This window comes from Natrix helvetica, assembly GCF_964273705.1.
Source record: "Natrix helvetica genome assembly, chromosome: 10".
In the NCBI taxonomy this organism is placed as follows: Eukaryota; Metazoa; Chordata; class Lepidosauria; order Squamata; family Natricidae; genus Natrix; species Natrix helvetica.
In genome coordinates this window covers 6329968-6355824 of record NC_138561.1, presented here as the reverse complement: position 1 = coordinate 6355824, position 25857 = coordinate 6329968, and the positions used below count along the sequence as shown (strand labels likewise).

The 25857-nt window shown below is 44.7% G+C and overlaps 2 protein-coding genes across 2 annotated transcripts in view; one reads left to right on the top strand and one right to left on the bottom strand.

Annotated features, from left to right (window-relative positions):
- The window catches only part of NUP93 (nucleoporin 93), a 132066-nt gene extending 125821 nt beyond the window's left edge, over window positions 1–6245 (bottom strand). The window contains exon 1 of the mRNA XM_081963335.1: window positions 6125–6245. The gene's annotated coding sequence lies outside the window, so the exon portion shown is untranslated. The remainder of the gene's footprint in view (window positions 1–6124) is intronic.
- Window positions 6246–8155: 1910 nt separating this feature from the next.
- On the top strand, window positions 8156–19247 carry POLR2C (RNA polymerase II subunit C). The gene is made up of 9 exons (XM_081963115.1): window positions 8156–8327; window positions 10100–10149; window positions 10260–10328; window positions 10702–10754; window positions 12058–12186; window positions 14510–14561; window positions 15109–15277; window positions 16522–16596; window positions 18427–19247. Exons 1-9 carry the CDS (start codon window positions 8242–8244, stop codon window positions 18569–18571), a joined length of 828 nt encoding a protein of 275 aa, XP_081819241.1. The 5' UTR covers window positions 8156–8241; the 3' UTR covers window positions 18572–19247.
- The last annotated feature ends 6610 nt before the right edge of the window (window positions 19248–25857 follow it).

The following is a 25857-nucleotide window of genomic DNA, read 5'->3' as shown; positions in this document are numbered from 1 at the left end:
AAGAAAGAGGGAGAGACAGAGAAAGAAAGAAAGAAAGAAAGAAAGAAAGAAAGAGGGAGGGAGAAAGAAAGAAAGAAAGAAAGAAAGAAAGAGGGAGGGAGGGAGAGAGAAAGAAAGAGAGAAAGAGAGAGAGAGAGAGAGAATTTCAATGCCAATCGAAGACAAAGCCAAAACCCAGAGACGGCAAGGTTGTTTTTTTGGTTTAAAAAAATAAAAAAGATGATCTATCACTAGTAAGACCCCACCTAGAGTACTGCATTCAGTTTTGGTCATCCCACAGTAAAAAAAGATGTTAAGACTCTAGAAAGAGTGCAGAGAAGAGCAACCAGGATGATGAGGGGACTGGAGGCTAAAAGATATAAAGAACGGTTGCAGGAACTGGGCATGGCTAGTCTAGGGAAAGAAGGACCAGGGGACGCAGGATAGCAGTCTTCCAATATCTCAGGGGTTGCCACAGACAAGGAGGCAAAGCTGTTTTCCAAAGCACCCGAAGGGCAGACAAGGAATAATGGATGGAAACTGAACAAGGAAAGATTTAACCTGGAAATAAGGAGGAATTTTCAGACAGTGAGAACAATCGACCAGTGGGACAGAATTTGCCTTCAGAAGTTGTGGGGGCTTCATCACTTGAGGCTTTCAAGAACAGACTGGACTGCCATTTGTCAGAAATAGAGTAGGGTCTCCTGCTTGAGCTAGTTGGACTAGATGACCTACAAGGTCCCTTCCAACTCTGTTAATTGTTGCTTGTATTCAGTCACAAATCATGGACTAGGACAGTGATGGCTAACCTATAGCACACGTGCCACAGGGGGCACGCGGAGCCATTTGTCAGGGCACGCAAGGCGCTGCTGTGTCAGCTGGCCAGCGCGCATGTGTGCGCTGGCCAGCTGAGTTCACCCTTTTTAAAAGCCATTTTTCGCCCTCCCCAGGCTCCAGAGCTTTATAGGAGCCTGGGGAGGGCGAAAAGAGCCTCCCCCGCCCCTCCCCCCTCCCGAGGCCCTCTGGAGGTTTCATGAGCTTCCCTGAAGCCTCCGGAGCGCAAAAAAACGGTCCTATGGGCAAACTGGAAGTTCAGGAAGTCACTTCCGGTTTGCTCGGAGGTTCGTTTTGACTACTCCGGAGGCTTCAGGGAAGCCTCCTGAAGGTCCCTGAAGCCTCCAGAGCCTCCAAGCTACCTTCTAACTCTGCTATTCTGTTAAATTACAGGTAAAGTGAACGATGGTGTGCTGTAGTTCAGGTGTTAGAATAACACAGGGGTCTCCAAACTTGCCAACCTTAAGACTCGTGGACTTCAACTCCCAGAATTCCCCAGTCAGCGATGGGAGTTGAAGTCCACAAGTCTTAAGGTTGCCAAGTTTGGAGGCTCCGGGAATAGCATTTAAGGGACCCAACCATAGAAGCTTACTGGGTGACTTCTAACCATAACACCTAACCATAGACCCGACCATGGAAGCTTACTGGGTGACTTTGGATAGGTCCCTCTCTTTCAGCCCAATCCAACTCACAGTTGTTTTTAGGGGGAAATGGGAAGAGGGAGAGTGGGAAGTTCAATGCCTTGAGTTCTTGAAGGACACCCAACAATAAATTGAATTGTGCCTATCACTCACAAAAGGCAACGGTAGTTATATAGTGCCACGTGCCTTACAGATCCCGATTCGGGAAGTGGGTTGCGTCTGAAATATTAGACCTCCTAACTTAAAGAACTGTCGGGGGAAAAATAGAGATGACGCATACCAACCAACCAGTTTGCCACGATGAAAAAGGAAGGCAGGCATTCCATTAAGCCCTACGCATTGCCCACATAATTCAGGATTCATCAGAATGCAGCTCTGCAATGCAGGCCTACCTAGTGGACATGTATAATAGCCAGCGGTCGATGCGCATTTGCAATGCAAACAAGTCCAAGTAGTTTTTTTTAAAAAAATGACCCTGTATAACTCGAATGCATAGCCCTGTGCCCAGGAAGAAGAAAAATGGTCCATTGTCCCATGTGCTAATTTCTGAAGCTGCACAGAAAGAAGGGAAATTGTTGATCCTGTGTACTGTTTTCTGAAGCGCTATAACCCCAGAGGTCTTCAGGCATTAATAAGAGGAAATCTATATTCCTTATGGTCCAAGGAAATTCAAACAATCTGACCTAAAAGACAATGTTAAAAGCTTCCTAATTAATATTCGCGGGCTTCAATATTAGACACCAAAGGCATGTGAGCAGAAACAAAGCAGCTCTTGCAGAGAAAGATTCCTATCAAAATATTGGAAAATGAATGGTTTATTCCAGCAATCTGAAATTCACCACAATGTACAAAACGTATTTGTGGAAAAATGCTTTATGAAGGTCTTCTGCTATAGAAGAAAACTATTAGTTCAATTCCTATCGCGTATTGGGAAGGTAATTTGACATATCTGTACATTTGTATGACTGCCTTGATTTCCCCACCCACCCACCCAAAAACCCTCCAAAATCCTGAACTTGGTTAGAATGAACGACGACTATCTCAGAATCACATTGGGAAACTTCAACCTGTTAAGGATGGACTTTACCTATCTCCCCAGGTGACACTACTTCAAAATCTGGCTTATTTTAGCACATTCCGGATGCTGTATTCACACATCATTCAGAATCACAAATTAGCCAACTACATTTAAGGCTAACCCTCTAGAAATCGAAGCTGCATAGTTCATTTATGGATGATTTTATTGTGTTAACCCACAAAACTGGAGGCATTGCATCAATTATTGTTTACATCAATGGTGTATCTGGCTCTTGAGTTCTACTTCACCATTATGGAAAAAGAACGCTATAATGGAGAGGCTTAGCCCTGATCCAGCCTTTTTAACTCTTGTCCTCTGCACCTCCATAGCTGTCTGGTTTGGTGCTGCAACCCAAAAAGACAGAATCAGACTTAGAACTGCAGAAAAAACAATGGCTACCAACCTGCCTTCCCTTGAGGACCTGTACACTGCATGAGTCAAAAAGAGGGCTGTGAAAATATCTACAGATCCCCTCACATCCTGGACATAAATTGTTTCAACTCCTACTCTCAAAACTATGACGCTATAGAGCACTGCACACCAGAACAACTAGACACAAGGACAGTTTTTTCCCAAACGCCATCACTCTGCTACACAAATAATTCCCTCAACGCCATCAAACTATTTACTAAGTCTGCACTACTATTAATCTTCCCATTCGTTCCTATTACCCATCTTCTCCCACTTATGACTGTAACTTCATTGCTTGTATCGTTATGATTTATATTGTTTTCCAATATGATTCGATTGCTAATTTGTACCCTATGACTATCATTAAGTGTTGTCCCTTATGATTCTTGACAAATGTATCTTTTCTTTTATGTACACTGAGAGAATACGCACCAAAGACAAATTCCTTGTGTGTCCAATCACACTTGCAGCAATAAAGAATTCTATTCTATTCTGTTAAAAGGTCTTTTTAAAAATGAACCCTAACTTTATAGGGGTCTGCAGATTTGCAGCGTAGTCCTATTCATAAGGCAGATGTCTAGGAGTGAAACCTAAGTGAAATCATACACACATTTAACCAGATGAAACAGGTGAAGGCTAACTAGAAAAATTATACATTCAAATAAGAATAGCAATTCTTCTGTTGTCCCACATCACTCATGCTTATCCTGAATGAGTCATGCTCTTCAGAGTCTCCAGCAAGGTTCATTCACCACCAGTCATCTGATCATTTTAAATTGGAAAAGACAGTTATTAAATTTGGCACCTTCTGCACGTAGAACCATTGCGGTAGAGTAGTTAAGATGCTGGACTAGAAATTAGGAAAGCATGATTTCTAGTCCACTTTGAGTACAAAACCGACAGGTTTGACCAGTCTTTCACTCTTGGTCTGCTAACCCATATCACATGATTGTTGTTGTGGGGGGGAAAGGAAGCAAGAACAATATATATAAATATAGGGTCCCGATTTGTTTGTACAAATCAAGGCGAGATATAAACATGGATACCAACTTAAATAAGAATTTCTGGAAATCCAAGGAGCAGAGGTCCACCAATTGCAATAGACCTAAAGGTTCGACAACAAAAACCTATCGATCAGAAAAGAGGTTTACTGAATTTATTGGGGCTTGATCCCAAACGATACGATCATAATCAATAACAGCAGAATGGCCCTTCCAGGTAAGGATGCTTTTCTTCTAAACAGATGTTTCCCAAATTTGGTAACTTTAAGATTCACGGTCTTCAACTCCCAGAATTCCCCAGCTATGCTATGCCATGCTGGCTGGGCAATCTGGAAATTGACAATTCACATACCTTAAACTTGCCAAGTTTGAGAAAGGATGTTTTCTGCAACAAAACAAGACAGACACAGACTTCAACGGATAATTAGAACTGCAGAAAAAACAATGGCTACCAACCTGCCTTCCATTGAGGAGCTGTATTCTGCACGAGTCAAAAAGAGGGATGTGAAAATACCTATAGACCCCTCGCATCCTGGACATCAATTGTTTAAACTCCTACCCTCAAAATGACGCTATAGGGCACTGCACACCAGAACAACTAGACACAAGGACAGTTTTTTCCCTAAATGTCATCACTCTCCTAAACAAATAATTCCCACAATACTGTCAAACTATTTAATAAGATGGTATTACTATTATAGTATAGCCCAGTGATGGCGAACCAACCCGGAAGAAGAGCTGCCCAGGGGTCATGTGTGCACCAGAAAATGAACTTCTGGTTTCCTGCGTGTGCATGCGCGCTGGACAGCTAGTCTTCCAGTTTCTGGCGCACGCGACAATCAGCTGCCCAGCATGCATGCTCAGGCTGGAAAACGGAAGGCCAGCTCTTCCACTTCCCGGCACTGCCGCAATACGGTCAGCTGATCATCATGCGCACCAGAAACCCAGAAGAGGAACAGGCAACGCTCCGCATGCCACTTTGGGCACATATGCCATAGGATTGCCATCAGGATTATAGCCTTGATTGTCATTGTACATCACGTATACAATGAAATTGGTTATTATTCTTCTCATCCTTCCTATTACCTATCTCCTCCCACTTATGACTATAATCTTGTTGCTTGTAACTTTACGATTTATATTGTTCTGTTTGCTTCCGAGTATGTTTGAATTGCTTATTAGTAACCAATGACTATCACTGTTGTATCTTATGATTTATGATGAATGTATCTTGTCTTTTTATGTTTAGAGAGCATCTGCACCAAAGACAAATTCTTTGTGTGTCCATTCACACTTGGCTAATAAAGAATTCTATTCTATTCTATAGAATGTATCTTGTCTTTTTATGTACACTGAGAGCATCTGCACCAAAGACAAATTCCTTGTGTGTCCAATCGCACTTGGCCAATAAAGAATTCTATTCTATTCTATTCTACTCTCTTCTCTACTTTATGGAATGCATTTTGTCTTTTTATGTACACTGAGAGCATCTGCACCAAAGACAAATTCCTTGTGTGTCCAATCGAGCTTGGCCAATAAAGAATTCTATTCTATTCTATTCTATTCTATTCTACTGTCTACTCTACTTTCTACTCTACTGTATAGAATGTATTTTGTTACACTGAGAGCATCTGCACCAAAGACAAATTCCTTGTATGTCCAATCGCATTTGGCCAATTAAGAATTCTATTCTAAATGCTAGTTAGCCAGATGACAAAAGTCAGGGGAAATATTAGCCCAAATTAAACCTCCATGTCTGGGTACCTTCCTGCTTTAGGGGACCTTCCTGCTTCTGGGATTCCTAAGACAAACAAGCCTCTGGCGCACCTGCTTTGGGGACGGGGAAGGGGGAGTCCCAGCAAAATTGAAAAGCGGGGCTGCTGCTTGTTCATGTGGCAGGCAAAATCCAACCTACGCCTTATTTTCCCTCCATATGTTTGGGGGGGGGACTTCAACTCCCATAAATCCCTGAACGGCTCAGCCATTGGCTTTACCGCTTAGGGAATTCTGGGAGATGAAGTCCAAAAGGCTAACGGAAGCTGCTTTGCAGAAAGGAAAGGTGGACCTCCTAAGGGACGCCTCGAGCTACGACCGCCGCATTCCGGGAAGCCCGAGGAAAGAGGAGCCAACAGGCTCGCCAAAGAAGCCACGTGTTCTAACCTCGCCGCGGCCACACTTACCGTGCCCCTCGTTCCGCCGGTGGCGCTCTCACGTCGATGGCGCGCCGCTGCCCGCCGCGCGCAACGATTGGTGGAGAATCCGGCTTCTCCCATCAGTCCTTGCGGCGGCGCGCCAAGCCAGCCCCACCCACGCCCTTATGACGCTAGAGAGGAAGGGATGGGGGGAATAGGGCGCACGAATAATACGAAATAAAAACGAGACTGGTTTAATATGGGAAATGCTTGGTTTTCTTTCGTTCTTTCTTTCCTTTGTGTGGGTCTTTTCTTTCCTTTGTGTTCTTTGCCCGGCGTATGGGTGGAATGAGATCTGGGTGGCGGCCGTGAGACGCTTCCCTAAATCACGACTAGCCAGGCTTCGTTGCTATGGAAACAGGAGGCCGTACAGCTTCCATTCGGTGGCCATGAAAAATTCCAGGGGGAGGGGGGTTAACTGGTGGAAAACCCATCTGCAAAAAGGAAGAATAAAACGTGCAATAAAGTCTGACTCCAATCGCTGATTATAGGTAGTCCTTGACATGAGCCAAATTGGGACCAGAATTTCGGTTGCTAAGCAAAGCAATGATCTCCCCCCCCATCCCCACCCCCATGATTCCTATGTGAATCATGCAGTTGTTAAGTGAGTCCAGCTTCTCTCCTTGACTTCGCTTGTTGGAAGCCAGCTGGGGAAGTTGAAAATGGCAATGGCATGACCCTAGGATGCTGCCCTCATCATAAATACATGCCAGTTGACAAGTGCCTGGATTCCGATCACCTGACCGTAAGAATGCTGTGCTAGTCGTAAGTGCGAGGATTAACCGTAAGTCATTTTTGTCAGTGCCGTTATACTTCGAATGGTTGCTCACTTAAGCTTGATTTAGACTTCTGCATCATTGCGCATCAGGAAATGTGTGTGTGTGTGTGTGTGTTGTTTGAAGATACCTGCGTAGCTGTTGCATCTCTGCAAACGTTAAAAGTTTAAAGTTGAGTAATAATACTGTGCAATTATTTCTCTTCTGCAGGTTCCAATCTTGAGGGGCAGGCTTGCTTGTACACACTGCAAGAACATCAAAACATGCTACAACATCAATTAACAATGGTTGAGGCTGCCAGAATGTTGACTCTCCCTCGATACCCAAAGCAGTAAAAGGGGAAGTAAATAAGATGATGATAGCAGTAAGACAGATGATAGAGAAGTCCTTTGGGATTCTGACTTGCAAGATAGTGGATTCTTAGGCAGCCCATAAAGCTACCCAGATAAAATCTCTGATATTGCTCTTCGCAATGAAGTTCAACATAATGTAAGGTTCCAGCAGTTTTCCCGAGCCACTGAGATGCCAAAGAGAGTGAGACTCGAGACGAGGCTTGCAAAAAATATCAGCTTTTATTTATGGCCATAGCAAAAGCTGGGTGACAAAACTATATCCAAAACATACAAATAAATTCATGTAAGGAATAGTCACACCCTGCAAGAGGGGATCAGAGTATTATATACATTTTAGGCAGATAGAAACAAAGTTTACCCAATCAGAGACAAAGATTCGTTACCAACATGATCTTTAAAGGGTCCTTTTGTTCAAGCTCCTGTCTCTGTCTACCTTATCTATGGAGTATTCCTATAGCCGTGTGTAGGGGTGGCAGCCCCCCTCTGCTGCTGCTTTCCTATTGTTTTTTTTTACCTTGTCCTATAATATAACAACAGTAGTATGAACACTTATAATAATATTAATTATTATTAATGGAGAACTTTCAAGCAGGAAAGCCCATACAGAAGGCTGTAAAATTACTTTAAATGTAAAATATAAATATGCATGTTTTGTGTTTTCTTTCTCGTTGTGTTTTGCTTTTAAAGATTAAAACATTCAATAAACATTTATTTTTTTTAAATAAAAAAAGAAGTGGGCTGCTGTATGTTTTTTCTACATATAAAGGTGGTGGTGTTTTTTTAAACATCACCGCAAATCCACCAGCGGGGAGAGCGGCGCAGAAAGGTGGCGAGAGGGCGCTGCAGAGCCGGCCTCGCAGGCGTCCTTGCACCGGGTCCTCCCGGGTCGCTGGGAGGCAGGCGAGCGCCCGAGCGGCCGGGCCCGGAGGAGCAAGGGCCGCGGCACGGAGGGAAACCCGGGAGCAGCAGCCTCGCCATGCCCTACGCCAACCAGCCCACGGTGCGCATCACGGAGCTGAGCGACGACAACGTCAAGTTCATCGTCGAGAACACCGACCTGGCGTGAGCAGCCGCCGCGGCCCCGGGAGAGCCACTTCCCGGGCGCTTCCTGCCTCCCAGCCCGTCCTCCTCTTCCCCGTTGCCCGCGCTTGCCCGGACCCGGGGGAGTGGAGCGTGGGGGTTTTCCTGCACGGACTGGAGACGCGGGTCTTTCTCCACTCCCATCTGCGCATGGGGAGATGATCCAGCATGGGGTGGAAGAGAGATCCGTTGGGTGGAAGGGCGACACGGGGGTCTTTCTCCACTCCCACTCCCCGCGTGGGGAGATGCAGCCACGGACAGCCAGCCTGGACACGCGGGTCTTTCCCCCCAAAAAAACTGGAGGGGGTGATCCAGCTACGGACAGCTGGGACACACGGCTCTCTCCCACTCCCACGTGGGGAGATGCAACATGGGATGGAAGAGAGGAAGGGCGACACGGGGGTCTTTCCCACTTCCACCCCACCAAACCCCGCATGGGGAGATACAGCCAGTCTGGACACGCGGGTCTTCCCCTCCTAACTGTGCAGGAGAGAGATCCAGCAACAGACAGCTGGGCACACAGTTCTTTCCCACTGCCACCTGTGCGTGGGGACAGTCAGCATAGAGTGGAAGGATGGTCCATGGGGTGGAAAGGCGACACGGGGGTCTTTCCCACTGCCACCTGTGCGTGGGGACAGTGGGCCAAGGCCAACTGATCTGGACAAGCGGGCCTCCCCCTCCTAACCTGTGCTGGGGAGGGGGGAAATCCAGCTATGGACAGCTGGATCTGGACACATGGATCTTTCCCACTCTCACCCATGCGTGAGGCGATCCAGCGTGGGGTGGAAGGGAAACATGTAGGTTCTTCCCTCCCACCCAGGTATGCGGAGGTGCAGCATGGGGTGGAAGGGAGATCCAGGGGTGGAAGGGAGACATTTAAGTCTGTGCCTCCCACCTGTGCATAAGGATATCCAGCAATGGTCAACAGGTCTGCACACGTGGGTTGCAGCCTAGGTGGAAGGGAGACACCTGTAGGAGATCCGGCATGGGGTGGAAGGGAGAAACACAGGTCCTTCCCTTCCACCCATGGATGGAGAGATCCAGCCATGGCTAGCCTGCCTGGACACAAGGGTCTTCCTCTCCCACTTGCCCGGGGGAAGATCCAGCCACGCCAGCTGGTGTGGATACCCAAGTCTTCTCCCACGCGTGGGGAGACTTAACAACTGACTTGCTTAGCACTGGAAATGTTGGGCTCAGTTGTGGTTCATAAGGTGAGAACTACCTGTTCTGCAATGGGTCTAGATCAGTGGTCACCAACCAGTGGTCTGTGGACATCTCGTGGTCCGTGAGAAAATTTTGGTGGTCTGTAGAAAAATTATCTGCATCTTTTATATTGCACTAAATACTATTTATCTTTTTTTAAAATCATATTAGTGGTCCGCAGGATTTAAAATTATGAATTTAGTGTCCCCGAGGTCCGGAAAGTTGGTGACCCCTGGCTTAGATGGCCCTTGAAGGCCAGCAGTCAAGCTGCAAATGGTTTGGCAAGGAGGATTTTGGTGGGGGGCTCATGGCTCACTCCAGCAGGCCCCGTTGCTTTCTCATACATGGCAGCTTTAAATCGGGCAGACTCCAACTCCCAGAATTCCCCCTGACAGCCTGGGAAATTGTGGTCCATTCCTCAGTCAGCCAGGTATTCAAACTGGATTTGGAATTGTTATCCACTTATCCATCCCTTCCTAAGAACTGAGATCACTATTACAACTATTGCAATTTAGGTATTATAAATATTGTGTTGTTGTTTTTTATTCCAGAGTTGCAAATTCCATCAGGAGGGTATTCATAGCAGAAGTTCCTATCATAGGTAATACCTCCAACTTTCGTCACATTCTCTCATTCATTCATTTTCTCTTTGCATTCTTTTGGGGGAGGGGGGAATTCTTTGTGTTTACTTCGTTCTTATTTTGTTTTCAGCTATCGACTGGGTTCAGATCGATGCCAATTCATCCGTGCTACACGATGAGTTCATTGCGCACCGATTAGGTGAGTAATCATAAAACAGAAGGAAAAAGCTCTTTTTTTCTAGTACACTTTTATTTTATTCAGAAAGTGAAAAGGCAAGGAAAAAAATGTACAAAAATAAAACAGGAGGAAAAAAAAGCATCTCTGGGAATTCTTTAAATCCATATTGGCAACTTTTAAAAGATACGGACTTGAACTCCCAGAATTCCCCAAACAGCTCTGCTAATTCTGACAGTTGAAGTCCACCACATACTTTAAAGTTGGCAAGGTTGAGAAACACAGATCTAGATCAAATTAGAATGATTGCTATTGAGATAGGTTCGGCCAAATAGTTCTGACGGGATTGGAACTTTTGATGACTTATTTTTCATCATCAATTTCTCTTCCCCTTTAGGCCTGATCCCCCTTACCAGCGACGGTGTGGTTGATAAGCTGCAATATTCCAGGGTGAGTCTCACTAAGCCAGCGATAAATTATATTTCTGGAGGATCACTATGAAGAGGGAGTTAAAGACGGGGGATCAAAATTGCTGTATCAGTTCTGTGAGTCAAGTTGCCAAGCCTCTGAATGTAAATCACGTGAGCATGGAGATGCGCCATCGGTCATAAGTGTGAAAAATATTCATTAGTGTTATGGTCTGCTGGCGGCCGGCGGAGTTGGCGGCCGGCGGAGCTGGCAGCAGAGTCGGACAGTGAGGAGGTTGAGGAGGAACACTGGCCAGTTCTGGAGTCTGTGGAAGGCTCAGATGAGATCTCTGCGTCAGAGGCAGAGAGGGGGCCAGCGCCATCTGGTAGTGATGTGCTGCCTCCGGAGTCTGACATCAGCGAGGCAGAAGAACAGTGGGAGCCTATTCCCGCCGCACGCATACACAGAACTGCCAGAAGGCAAGAATAATTAAAGACAAAAGGGGCAACTCGGTAGTAAGGCTTGGAGATGATTGGCCCCTCCCATAAGACATAAAAGAGGAGCAAACGGACGCGAGCCTTTGCAGGAAGCAATTTTGTTCATTCTGGTCTGTTCAAACTCTGGAGCTCTGTTTGACTCTGTGCTCCGTTTGGCCTTGCAAAACTAATTGGCAATTAGGTCTCTGGCAGCGTTTCAAGGGAGATAAAGGTGTGTGCTTGTCAGCCTTACCCTGAAAGAATTGTAGGCATCTACAGATTGTAAATCATTATAGGCTGTGAATGAACATAATTCACAGCCGTTTAAATAAAAAGAGGCTTTGGGGGGCTAAGCGTGCGATTTACACTGTCTCAGGAAGTCTAGATCAGAACAATAAAACTCCTTTTTTCAGTGCTGTTGTAACTTCAAACAGTCACTAAGGGAACTGTTGTAAGTTGAGGACTACCTGTATTTTGCTCCGCTTATAGAGGGCATCTGACCCGAAGTGGTGCAGTGGCCTAGAGGGGGAGCTCTCGCCTCACAATCAGGAGGCTGTGAGTTCAATCATAGGTAGGGGCAGATATTTCTCTCTCTGGGCACGTTGAGAATCTATCTGCTGAATATAACTCCGCATTGGCAACAGGAAGGGCATCTGGCCAGTAAACATTCTTCTAGCACCATTCAGTTGCCCAGACTCCACTCCGCACGGGATTATGGGGTCGTTAAATGAAGATGAGGATAGAGGGCGTCTGACCATGCCCAGTGCAAATTCGGTCCAGTGTTTGGCCTAGTTTAGTGGACTGAAAGTCCCTGGGTGAGTTGAACTCCAGAAGGATCCCTCATCCTTCCTGCCTCCCCCTTTTACCAGGACTGCAACTGTGATGAATTTTGTCCTGATTGTTCGGTGGAGTTCTCCCTCGATGTCCGATGTAATGAAGACCAGACACGGCATGTCACATCTCGGGACCTGATCTCCAACAATTCCCAAGTTATACCGGTCAGTGTCCTGTTCTCTGTCTCCACACTGCAGTTGGGTCAAGACACAAGCAGGGCTTAGATCCCAAGGAAGCAACAATGGTTGCAAGGGACTATTTACAGACTGTAGAGAGCTGGTCCAGAAACTCTTGCTTCTTGTTATTTGTTGATTTATTATAGCTACCAGGTGATAACCCGACGTTGCCCGGGTATTTGTAGACGTCGAAGCGTTTGTCTGACAGGGAGCCATTGAGAAGGGACTTTTTTCACTGTACTCTCATGCCCATCATCCTTGCCCTCTCCCTTCCCCTTCCCATGCGCTCCTCTTTCCTGCCCTGTCTACGGTCCTGGCCCTTTGCCCCAAATCCATCAGGCGCTTTCCCATTGGTCCACTGGAGGGCGAACGTCACAGCTGGCTTTCCAGAGGAAGCTGCAAAGGAAGTGAAATCACAAACAATTGCCGCTCTAGGATGCCACACTCACTCTCCTTAATGGCCCAGGCATTCCAGAGTTATGCTGGAACACACACACAGAAACACACACACACACACACCAGTGGTGTCTCCTCCCCCCAGCCCCCAGCCCCCAGTATTTGTTTCCAGAGAGTAAGTCATCTGTATACCACGTTTGGTTGAAATTGCTTGAGGCGCTCCAGAGTTATGCCGGAACATACATACATACATACAACCTTTTATATATATAGAGAGAGAGGAATAGAATAGAATAGAATAGAATAGAATAGAATAGAATAGAATAGAAGAAGAATAGAATAGAATAGAATAGAATAGAATAGAATAATAGAATAGAATAGAATAGAATAATAGAACAGAACAGATCAGAATAGAAAATAGAATAGAACAGAATATAGAATAGAATAGAAGAATAATAGAATAGAATAGAAGAATAATAGAATAGAAGAAAAGAATAGAATAGAATAGAAGAAGAATAGAATAGAAGAAGAATAGAATAGAATAGAAGAATAGAACAGATCAGAATAGAAAATAGAATAGAACAGAATATAGAATAGAATAGAAGAATAGAATAGAATAGAAGAATAGAAGAAGAATAGAATAGAAGAAGAATAGAATAGAATAGAAGAATAGAACAGAACAGATCAGAATAGAAAATAGAATAGAATAGAACAGAATATAGAATAGAATAGAAGAATAATAGAATAGAATAGAATAGAAGAATAATAGAATAGAAGAATAGAATAGAAGAAGAATAGAATAGCAGAAGAATAGAATAGAATAGAATAGAAGAATAGAACAGAACAGATCAGAATAGAAAATAGAATAGAATAGAACAGAATATAGAATAGAAGAAGAATAGAATAGAATAGAATAGAATAGAATAGAATAGAATAATCCATAACCATATTCAAGCTTCATGAGCTGAACTGTCAGTCCTGCTTCAGCTTTTCAGCTTCAGACCTGTTGTTGTTTTTTTAAAGTAAAAACGATCCTTACCTCCATAGGTTGATAAAGGTATCGTTCACTAGAGATCAAATGAATTACAGCAATTGAAAGCCAAAACTAAAGAGTTTTTTTCCCCAATTAATTTTCCGTCCTCAGCCCCTTCCCATTTCTTCTCTCTCGTTGCCCAATCCATTTTAAAAGAAAAGACGTTTTGGGAGCCGTCACTCCACGTATGGCATTTTTCTCCCAGGGAAACCACCTTGGGAACTTTGTAGGTTCTGTTGGAAGAAACGTCCATCTGGGCTCAGTTCCAAGTGGGGGGAAAAGACACCGGAAACACGGAGACTGCTTGGAAAGATGGTTTTTAATGGTGGACAGGACCGCATGGTTTGAAGTCCTGGGCAAAAAGGGAAGAGATGCTGAGAGTGCCCTGGGTTTTATGCCCTCTCTGAGCTTTTGAATTTAAGCTTGTGTTCTGATTGGTTATCGCACTCCCATGGGGCCATGCAGGGGCAATTCTGTAGGCTGTCCTGAGTCCCAGGCTTGGTTGAGCCTTGCTGGGTGATGATGTAATGAAAGGGCTTTGGGCAATTCCTCCTATGGCTCTGCCTGAAGGAGGTAGATCTTTGTTATGTAGAATAGACTGGCTCAGGCCTTAATGGCCGGCCTATTGACAAAGATGTGGGGGTGGGGAGTGAGTTATTCTCCCCTTTTAATATTTCCTGAAATATTTCATTTTTCTAGGAGAGGGGGGGTGGATGCTCACTTCCTACAGTTCCCCAAGATAAATCTTCAATTCAGTTTCATTTTCCTCCAAGCCTTTGCCCTCCCTTCCCTGCCCTTCCTGGCAGGCTGCCCATGCCTCTTCATTGTCCTGAAGAGGAGGAGTCTTCGTTCTTCGTCCTACCTTTCCTTTGTCCTCTGCAGGTGACATCCAGGAGACGGGACAACGACCCCAATGACTACGTTGAACCAGATGGTGAGTTCCCAAACGTGGCTGGGCTGGGGGAATTCTGGGAGTTGAAGTCCGCAAGTCTTCAAGTTGCCAAGTTTGGAGAGGCCTCTGCTTTAGGGAGCAGGAGCATTCAGGCTGATCTATGAGCCATCCCACACACCACAGCTGTAGTTGGTAATAAGAGTCCATTGGCATTGGGTAGCTATAATAAGTTCGGGCAGACGATGGAGGTGATGATCAAGGAAGCTATCTGGGTGGAGAAGACTTTTCTGACCAAGACATCTAGCATCTTGCTTTATAGCAAGAGCACTTAGACTTATATACCGCTTCACAACTCTTTCTAAGCGGTTTGCAGAGTCAGTATATTGCCTCCAATAATGTGGGCCCTCATTTTGTCGACCTTGGAAAGGACGAAAGACTGAGTCCACCTTGAGCCACTCAAGATCGAACTGCTGGCAGTGGGCAGAGTTAGCCTGCAATGTATGGGCATTCTGCATTTATGGGCACCCATCACGATTCTGATAAGCTTCCACTCCAACAGGACGCACTGTTGTTCTTTTTTTTTTTTTAGACATCCTGATTGTCAAGTTACGGAAAGGCCAAGAACTAAGGCTCCGGGCCTATGCCACGAAGGGTTTTGGCAAGGAGCATGCCAAGTGGAACCCCACAGCAGGCGTGGCCTTTGAGTACGATCCAGACAACGCCCTGCGTCATACAGTCTACCCCAAGCCTGAGGAGTGGTAGGTGTTCTGACCCATCTATTCATCTCTGCCCCTGCCTTTTATCCCCAGAGCTAGGGTAGGGCTTCAGTAGCAGCGGTGGCTCTTCTGTCCCAAGGACCAGCCCATAGATTTCCACTGCTCTCCTCTCCTCTGCCACATCTATACATCTCCGCCCCCTGCCTTTTATCCCCAGAGTTAGGGTGGGGCTTCACTAGCAGCTGTGGCTCTTCCGTCCCAAGGACCAGCCCATAGATTTCCACTGTTCTCCTTTCCTCTGCTTTCTGCATATCCGCGCATCAGGCACTGGACCCAGCTGTTCCTCCTCTTCCTCATCAGCCAACTCCAGACCTGGGGGCTGTTGACTCACCATCTGAGAGCTGACAGATGGCCCAGGCTCCACCCCCCCTCTCTCTCCCCCTCCCTCCCAGCTGTATTCCCTCTTCCCCCCTCCGAGCTCTAAGGTTGCCCTGATGTTGACCCTGACTTCCACACCGCCGCCTCCTCTTCCTCTGATTTGGTTGCTGGAGGGGCCAACTGCCGATAAGCCGTAACAGTAGGTTTCTGTAAACGCTTCGTTGTTAGTTTGTTTGGTCATCCAGATGCTTCTGACTTTTGTGACCTGAAAAACATCTTTTCTTCAGGACTATCTGTCAGTACCCGTGCCAGCATTCCAGATAGCATCCAAAATTAAATCAGAGTCCAAGGCAAAGTATCACTCAAAGTTCCAATTTATTAAGAGAGCCATGCTGGCACATCTGGGGAAACCCGAATCTGAAAGCTTCCCAGTTTTCCCCACACAAGTTAAAGTTCAAGACCTTGCCCCCACACCCACCAGTCCATCCCATGGTCCAATCTCCCACTGCCATGCTGGCACCTTCCACCCATCCAGTTCCGCTCAGGTGCAGAGGTGCAAAGACAAAGGATGACCTTGGTTTTCTAGAAAGAATTTTGTTATGGCTACATCGCATCTCACTCCATACTATCCCCAATTTCCCAATTTCCACTAAAGAAACTGCATAGTAGACTAGACGTGTGGCAGGCCAAGGGTCCAAAAGGAGCATGGCTGTAGACCTGACAACCTGCTTCTCTTGAGTTTCTCCAAGGTCGTCTTGTGATCAGTGGTAGCATCTCACCTCCTTGACTTCTTTGACATCCTGGTTTTTTTTTAATTGCTTTTGATCTTTATCAAGCATCGGGATCTTCTCTATGAATGTTTAACTTCACAACTGAACATCAACTCTTGTGTTTCTGCCTCCTTCTAGGCCAAAGAGCGAATATTCTGAAATCGATGAGGATGAAGCCCAGGCACCTTACGATCCCAACGGGAAGCCAGAAAGGTGAGGGATCGGGATACCTGAACTAGATTTTTCTCCCAACTGGAACTCGGCCTGTTGGATAAGACAGTCCTTGACTTGCAACTGTTCACTTAATGATCGTGGGAAGCTACCGCGGACTTCCCTGGAGGGGGGGGGGGGTATGTCTCAGCTGGAGTTGAAGTTATAATGGTCTACAATGGTCAACAACGTTTTTCCCCAAAACCAGCCATTACTTCCAGTTTTTTTAGCAAAGCATTGGTTTGCTTAATGACCTGGATTCACTTAGCAACTTAGTGGTAAGTTGCATAACAACCGCAATAAATTGGGTTAGTAATGTGGGTAACCCGGTTTACAACAATAATGGGTTATAACTGTGGTGGGCATGTTTGATTTACAGTCGTAACTCGAGGACTGCCTGTGCTCTAAACAGCTCATCAGGGCGGTGGCATTCTCTGACCTCTCCCCTGAAATCAATACAGTACTTGGTTCACACTTCAGTTTAACCCATGTTTTGTTTTAATCCTGGTTTGTCGAGCACCATAATTAATGGTGCAGAATAGAATGACTATAGAATAGGAATAGAGAATACAATAGAAAATAGAAGAGAGAAGAGAGAAGAGAATGGAGAAGAGAAGAGAGGAAGGGAAGGGAACAGAACAGTAGAACAGAAAGAATATAAGAGAACAAAAAAAATACAATAGAATAGAAAACAGAAAAAATAGAATGGTAATGGAGTGGAGAGTGGAATGGAATGGAATAGAATAGAATAGAGGAAGGGAACGGAATGGAATAGAACAGTAGAACAGAAAGAAGAGAAAAAAAGAATAGAAAGCAGAAAAAATAGAATGGTAGTGGAGTGGAGTGGAGAGTGGAATGGATTAGAATAGAATACAATAGAAGAATAGAATAGAATAGAATAGAATAGAGGAAGGGAATGGAATGGAACAGAACAGTAGAACAGAAAGAATAAAGAGAACAAAAAACAAATACAATAGAGTAGAAAACAGAAAAAATAGAATGGTAATGGAGTGGAGAGTGGAATGGAATGGAATGGAATAGAATAGAATAGAGGAAGGGAACGGAATGGAATAGAACAGTAGAACTGAAAGAAGAGAAAAAAGAATAGAAAGCAGAAAAAATAGAATGGGAGTGGAGTGGAATGGAATAGAATAGAAAACAGAAAAAATAGAATGGTAGTGGAGTGGAGTGGAGAGTGGAATGGATTAGAATAGAATAGAAGAATAGAATAGATAGAATAGAAGAAGGGAACAGAACAGTAGAACAGAAAGAAGAGAACAAAAAGAATAGAAAGCAGAAAAAATAGAATGGGAGTGGAATGGAATGGAATAGAATAGAATAACAGAAAAAATAGAATAGAATAGAAAACAGAAGGAATGGAATAAATAAAATAGAATTAAAAACTTTGGCACTTTCAATATACACTAATCAGCATACATTAAAATAAGAATTTGCTGCCTTCAGCTCTCAAAAGATAACCATTATGCATATACCCAGTTACACACTCCTGCATGACCCAGAGAATCATCAGTCTAGTTTAGATGTATACCTAGACATGGCCAAAAAAGAGAGAGAGAAAAGAATCCTGAGGATTTACACGACAGATAACCTAAGGGACCAGTCTGTTAGCGGAATCTAGCACTTCGGAACTTCCTCCCAGAGAGAATGCCGCAATAATGGATCAATGGCCAGGAGCCCCCTGAATGATCCATCCAGGGGCACCTCCGTGCAATAATTTCATTAATAGAACCACAGGTTACGGTAAACCCCAAGGGCTGGGCTTGAATCGCGGGTTAAATGAAGGTGTCCTCCAACCTTTTTATCCCCACTCAGGTTTTACTACAATGTGGAGTCCTGCGGTTCTCTGCGTCCCGAGACCATCGTTCTCTCCGCCTTATCTGGCTTGAAGAAGAAGTTGAGCGACCTCCAAACTCAGCTGAGTCAAGTGATCCAGAACGAAGTGCTGACGATCAACTGATGATCCTAAGTTGGCCACTTTGGATCAACCCTGATTTCTGGGGAAATGCTAAAGGCAGATGAGGCCCGATTTGCTCAGTGGGAACTATTCTCCCTCCAAATCCGTTACCCCTTCGGTGTTTTTCTCTGGCTAACTGTGGGTCAAAACAGTTTTTGCTCTAAATCGGCGGTTTTTTTTTTTTTTTCAACCTCAGCCATTTGAAAATAGAGGGACTTCAACTCCCAGAATTCCCTAGCCAGCATGGCTAGACCGCAACTCCCTGTTGGCTGCAGGATACTAGGAGATGAACTGCAAACATCTTAAAAGTTGTTGAAGTTGAGAACGGTTCTTCTAAATTGCATTCAGCATTCTCTAACAAAATATCGGCCTTAGGTGAGAGATGTCCAACCTTGGCAGCTTTTAAGACTTGTGGACTTCAACTCCCAGAATTCTCCAGCCAGCCATGCTGGCTGGGGAATTCTGGGAATTGACATCCACAGCTTTTAAAGTGTCCACTTATGCCTTGGATGTAAAAATATGCAGCTTGAGAACAAAACCACCAACCTTATATCTTGTTTCCTGTTTTTTTGTCTCTCTTGAGGTTTGGAAGGAAAGATCTCCAGTTTGAGGAAAGTCCATGTTACCCAACAGGTGTTTGTTTAGTACACAATAAAAATAAATTCTGCTTTGAGAAAGAGGTGCCTGCATTTTTGTTTCTATTTCTTCCATCAGCTCAGAACATACTCCAGGGTTTGATAAAATCTGTGCAAGGCTATAGAATCTCTTCCCAATCAATTGCACTTTAGACGAAATGCTTTCCTTTCCTCAGCCTCAATTTTGATACGAAGCAGAGATTGATTTTCCGTGGATCAGGTAAAACCATAGGTTTAACAGGTTAACAGAGTTGAAAGGGACCTTATAGGTCATCTAGCCCAACCCCCCTGGCTCAAGCAGGAGACCCTACACCAGAGGTGGGTTCCTACTGCTTTGGCCTGGTTCAGCCGAACCGGTAGTGGTATGGCAGCCTGGGTCACTGGAACCAGAAGCGACCCAGGCCTGCCACGCCCCTGAACCAGATGCCCGGTCGCCTTCACTGCCGCCATCTTGGTTTTGAGTTCTGCACATGTGCAGAACAATTTTAATTGAACTGCACGAAATGCGTGCACGAGCAAACCAGCAATAAAGCCAACTGGAACCTACCCCCTACCCTACACCATTTCTGACAGATGGCAGCCCAGTCTCTTCTTGAAAGCCTCCAGGGATGAAGCTCCCACAACGTCTGAAGGCAACGTCTGTTCCATTGGTTGATTGTTCTCACTGTCAGAAAATTCCTCCTTATTTCCAGGTTGAATTCTCTCCTTGGTCAGTTTCCATCCATTATTCCTTGTCTGGCCTTTGCGTGCTTTGGAAAATAGCTTGACCCCCTTCGTCCTCTCTATGGCAGCCCCTCAAATATTGGAAGACTGCTATCCTGTCACCCCTGGTCCTTCACTACACCAGCCATGCCCAGTTCTTGCAATCGTTCATCTTATGTTTTGGCCTCCAGTCATTTGATCATCTTAGACAGATTCAGATGAACAGTTGGAAGGGACCTTGTAGGTCATCTAGTCCAACCCCCTGACGAAGCAGACCCTATACCATTTCTGACAGACGACAGTCCCGCCTCTTCTTGAAAGCCTCCAGTGATGAAGCTCCCACAACTTCTGAAGGCAACTTCTGTTCCATGGGTTGATTGTTCTCACTGTCGGGAAATTCCTCCTTATTTCCAGGTTGAATCTCTCCTTGTTCAGTTTCCGTCCATTATTCCTTGTCTGGCCTTTGGGTGCTTTGGAGAACAGGTTGATCCTCTCTTTGTCAGCCCCTCAAATATTGGAAGATGCTCTCCTGTCTCCCCTGGTCCTTCTCTTCACTAGACTAGCCATGCCAAGTTCCTGCAACAGTTCATCACATGTTCATTACATGTTTTAATCTCCAGGCCTTTGATCGTCTGAGATAGATTCAGAATAATAGAAGGGACCTTGTAGGTCATCTAGTCCAACCTTGGCCCAAGCAGGAAACACTACACAATTTCTGACAGATGGCAGTTCAGTCTCTCCTTGAAAGTCTCCAGGGATGAATCTCCCACAACTTCCGAAGGCAACTTCTGTTCCATTGAATATAGAACACCAGAGTTGGAAGGGACCTTGTAGGTCATCTAGTCCAACCCCCCACCCAAGCAGGAGACCCTACATAAGGTGACCAACTTTTTTACAATGAAAAGGAGGACAAATAAATTGGAAAAAATATATCGTAAATAAAAGAAATATTTTATTCATTGCAACAATAATACACTAAATTATGATATATGCATAATAAAAACATTTGCAACATTTTATATTGTAATTATGCTTACATGCCTGTTAATTATTATTTAAATGCGTACTTTTCCATTGAATTAATATATTTTGTCAATGTATCATCTTCTAACAATATATTGGAAATATCTGAACAAGAAATATCCTTCATATTGAATTTTACGGCAAGTGCTGCAGCTAGCGTATCAACATTCAATCTCGATTTCTCACTTGACGAAAAATCATTGGCCATTGAAAAAAACTCTTTCAACTGCTGCATTAGTTCCAGGGCAGCACAACGTAAATTGAACAAGTATAAATAAATGTTCACATGGAATATGTTCATTTTTGAAATGGCTGAAAACATCCACCCATCTTTTATCAATTTCAACATGTTGATTTTCCCATTGTATTAATTTTTCAGAATTTAAATATACATTCAGTCTTCTAATTTCTTCAAAGAGACAATTGTCGTCTATTTTAATGTCTAGCATTTCTTTAGATAAAAATTCTTGAGTCTTGACGAATTGTCATGTCAAATACAAATACGTCACATAACGCGCAACAGATTAGTCTTCAAATATCGAAAAGGAGGACATATAGGAGGACACTTTTCGAGGGAGGACAGAACTTACAAAAGAAGGACTGTCCTCCCTAAAGGAGGACGGTTGGTCACCTTACCCTACACCATTTCTGACATAAGGCAGTCCAGTCTCTTCTTGAAAGCCTCCAGTGATGAAGCTCCCACAACTTCTGAAGGCAACTTCTGTTCCATGGGTTGATTGTTCTCACTGTCAGGAAATCCCTCCTTATTTCCAGGTTGAATCTCTCCTTCTTCAGTTTCCATCCATTATTCCTTCTCTGGCCTTCAGGTGCCTTGGGTATCATGGCCAGCATAGCCCATCTCTGTTGGTGACAGGCACAAAGGTTTGGATAGCGATATACACAAAACTGACATGCTAAAAGTAACCACTGGGTGGCACCAGGTACTTGTGGATAAAAATAATGTCTTTAGTCTATGGTAAGACTTGAACTAGTAACAAGACTGCCAGGTGACAAGCAAACTACCTGCAGGTAGGAACATCACTCCCATGTTTGCAAAAGCTAGGAAACTAGTGTTAACACAAATGTTTTCTTGCTAACTTTCTGAAATAGGGCATATGCATGTTATTACCACATAAATTGTGGAATCTGCGCCATAATCAAGCTTAAAGCTAGATTAAAATATATGGCTTTGTATTTCAGATTGTTTTTAACCAAATATTCTTTTAAAATAATGGCTACGTTGAGCTGATGTAGGGATGGATTTTGCTGTCGATCATGATTACTTCTGTTTCAAAGGGATTATTGATACTCTTTATGTATACTGGTTTTCAAAATTGCTTTTTATTGGAGTGTTAAAAAGAGAGCCTTTTTCCCAGGGATGGAAACTAAGGAGATGTGAGTTCTAGTCCTGCTTTAGACATGAAAACCATCCGGGTGTCCTGGGACCAATCACCAGGAGATTGTGAGTTCTAGTTCTGCCTTAGACATGAAAACTGGCTGGGTGACTTTGGACCAGTCCTTCTGTTTCAACCTAACCCACAGGGTTGTTGTTATGGGGACAAATAGGAGAATGGAGGAGGACTTAAGCTTGTTCACAATCTTGAGTAACTTATAAAGGTGGGATAAAAGTTTGATCAAACAATAAAATGCCTCTTGGTAGGAATTCATTTTTGATTCTTCCTCCCAACATGGAATGGAATGGGTGAGAAGGCAGGGAGGCTGCATACAGTCAATGAAAGGATAGTGCAGACAAAGACAGGTTATTTACACACACACACAAACACACACACAATCCCTTAGCCCTTTAAGGATTGAACAAGAGTTAGAATTTGTTGTTGTTAGTTTTGAAGTTGTGTCTGACCCATCCCGACCCCATGGACAACGTTCCCCCAGGCCTTCCTGTCCTCTACCATCCTCTGGAGTCCATATAAGCTCATGCCTACTGCTTCAGTGACTCCATCCAGCCACCTCCTTCTCTGCCATCCCCTTCTTTTGCCCTCCATCTTTCCCAGCATGAGGCTCTTCTCCAGGGAGTCCTTCCTTCTCATCAGGTGGCCAAAGTCTTTGAGTTTCCCCTTCAGGATCTGGCCTTCTAAAGAGCAGTCAGGATGGATCTCCTCTAGGACTGACCGGTTGGATCGCCTTGAAGTCCAAGGGACTCAATGCAGGAGTCTTCTCCAGCACCAGAGTTCAAAGGCCTCCATTCTTTGGCGCTCAGCCTTCCTTATGGCCCAACCTTCACAGCCATCCATTGCAACTGGGAAAGCCATAGCCTTGACAGCTTGCCTCCAGAAGTTGTGAATGCCCCAACACTGGAAGCCTTTAAGAAGATGTTGGATAGCCGTTTGTCTGAAACGGTATAGGGTTTCCTGCCTAGGTAGGGGGTTGGACTACAAGACCTCCAAGGTCCCTTCCAACTCTGCTATTGTATTGTATTGTATTACTACACACACTTCTGTCTAGATTTGCCATTGCTTTCCTCCCCAGGAATCAGAATACCACCTGGGAAAAGGCAGGCAAAAAAATCTCCTGTCCTTTGAGAAAAGTTGTTCAAAGCTTCCTCCCTTTCATCAAATCCCATGAGAACTTTGTAGAGGAGCAGCGACCTCACTGTGCAAATTTCTCTGCAAACACATGGTCCCTCCCTTTTGCCCTGGGCCTCCAAAGACCTGAATCCTGCTGGAGAATTACCCTGCACAACTCTAAGTTGCTGACTGAAGCAATACAGCTGTGAGAAACTGTATCTCAGCCCCGAAGCCATGTTCCTTGTGACCTTGGCAAGAAGATGCCAACACGTTTCCCTGGTCCTATGTGTGCCTTACCTGGGCACGGCTCATATATAAGAATTCATTATGATTATGGCCAGCGATCAAAGTTAAATCTATATACTACTAAAATAATGGAATAATAGAGCTGGAAGATGTTCTAACTGAGGCTTCCCAAGAGCACGAAGCAAACTCCCAACAAAAACCGCTTTTATTAATTGACTGTGAATTCTGCTCGTTCACATCCAGCAAAGTCTTTCAAGGGAGGATTTACAGTCACAGACCTTATCTGGCTTGGAGAGCTGCCAGGCTGATCTGTGCAAAACTTGGCAAGGAGTCTCGGAGAGTCACGAACCAATGAAGCGAACTAATGGTCTCCTGCAAACTGCACTCTCCTTTCGCTCCTCTTTTATTCCCTCTGGGAGGGGCCAATCACCTTCGACCTGTGGCCTTACTCCCAAGTCGACCCCTGTTCTTTAGCTGTTTCCTTCGTCTGGCAACTCTGTGCATGCGCACACTGGGGAGAGGCTCCAGCTGTTCTTCTGCCCCATGATCTCCAACTCTGAAGGCAGCTGATAACTGTCAGACGGCCCTGGCCCCCTCTCTGCTTCCGACACAGAGCCCTCATCAGAGCCTTCCCCAGACTCCAGGACTGGCCCATGTTCCTCCCCAGCTTCCTCACTGTCCGAATCTGCTCCCACCACTGCTGACAGGCCATAATAGAAGAAACCTTTGAGGTCCTCTAATTGAATCCCTTGCTTAAGCAAGAGATCCTATACAATTCCAGACAAGTGACTGTCCAGTTCTTCTTAAAAGCCTCCAGTGATGGAGCACCCACCATTTCTGGTGGCCAGCTGTTCCACTGGCTAATTATTAGGAAATTGCAATGGGATTTTTCATTTAACTCGTTTTGAAGAACTACCATTTTCCCCTGGTAGTCTTTGTGCTTTGTGTTTTTATTGGTTTGTAATCATGGTTCTCAAAAGGTTACTCTAGGCATGTTTTTGTTATGGGGTGGGACATTTTGTTAGCTGCCTTTGAAGAAAACACACACACACACACACACACACACAATCCACAGGACTCCAACCTTCTCACCTTTTGGGGAAAAGTTCTAATAACTAGCTTTTCGAGAACTGGGTGATTTTAAATCTGCAGTCGAGGTTTTCAGAGGCTTTTTTTTAAAAAAACTAAAATTCAGGTTACATCCCCCCCCCCCCCAAGGCAATGTTTTATTATCTCCTTGTTATCATTACGTTTCTTTTGGATTGCTTTGAAGGTGGATTTTTAACAGTTTGGAATGCCCTCCGGAGTGACTTTTGCAATTCGGTGGCCTATAAATTGAAAATAGGGGTAGTGGTGGACCACAGTGGAGTCCAAGATTTCTGTTGCTAAATGAGACCTTTGTTAAGTGAGTTCTGCCCCATTTTACATGACCATAGGGATACTGCAGTGGTCATTAAGTGTGTAAAACAGTTGTGAGTCTATTTGTAAGCCGTTGTATCTTAGAATGGTCAGTAAACAATCTCTTGTAAGTCGGGGAATACCTATTTTTCTCTGGATCCCCCCCTTGGTCAATTTTGGAGCTGGGAAAACTGAAATTCCTAGGCAATGGTGCCCATTTGCACATAAACCTTTTTCTTTTAGAATAGACTAGAGCTGGAAGGGACCTTGGAGGTCTTCTAGTCCAGCCCCCTGCTCAACCAGGAGAACCTATACCATCTCAGACAAATGATTGTCCAGTCTCTTCTTAAAAACCTCCAGTGATGGAGCACCCACTAACTTCTAATGTCAAGCTGTTCCACTGCTTAATTGTCCTCAAACTGTTAGGAAGTTTCTCCTTAATTCCAGGTTGCTTCTCTCCTTGATTAGTTTCCATCTGTTGTTTCTTGTCTTACCTTCTGGAGCTTTGGAGAATAATTTGACCCCCTCTTCTTTGGGGCAGCCTAATATTGGAAGACTGCTATCATGTCACCCCTAATTCTTCTTTTCTCTAGACCAGGGGTGTCCAAACTTGGGAACTTTAAGACTTGTGGACTTCAACTCCCAGAATTCCCCAGCCAGCATGGCTGGCTGGGGAATTCTGGGAGTTGAAGTCCACAAGTCTTAAAGTTCCCAAGTTTGGACATCCCTGCTCTAGACTAACCAAGCCCAAATCCTGCAG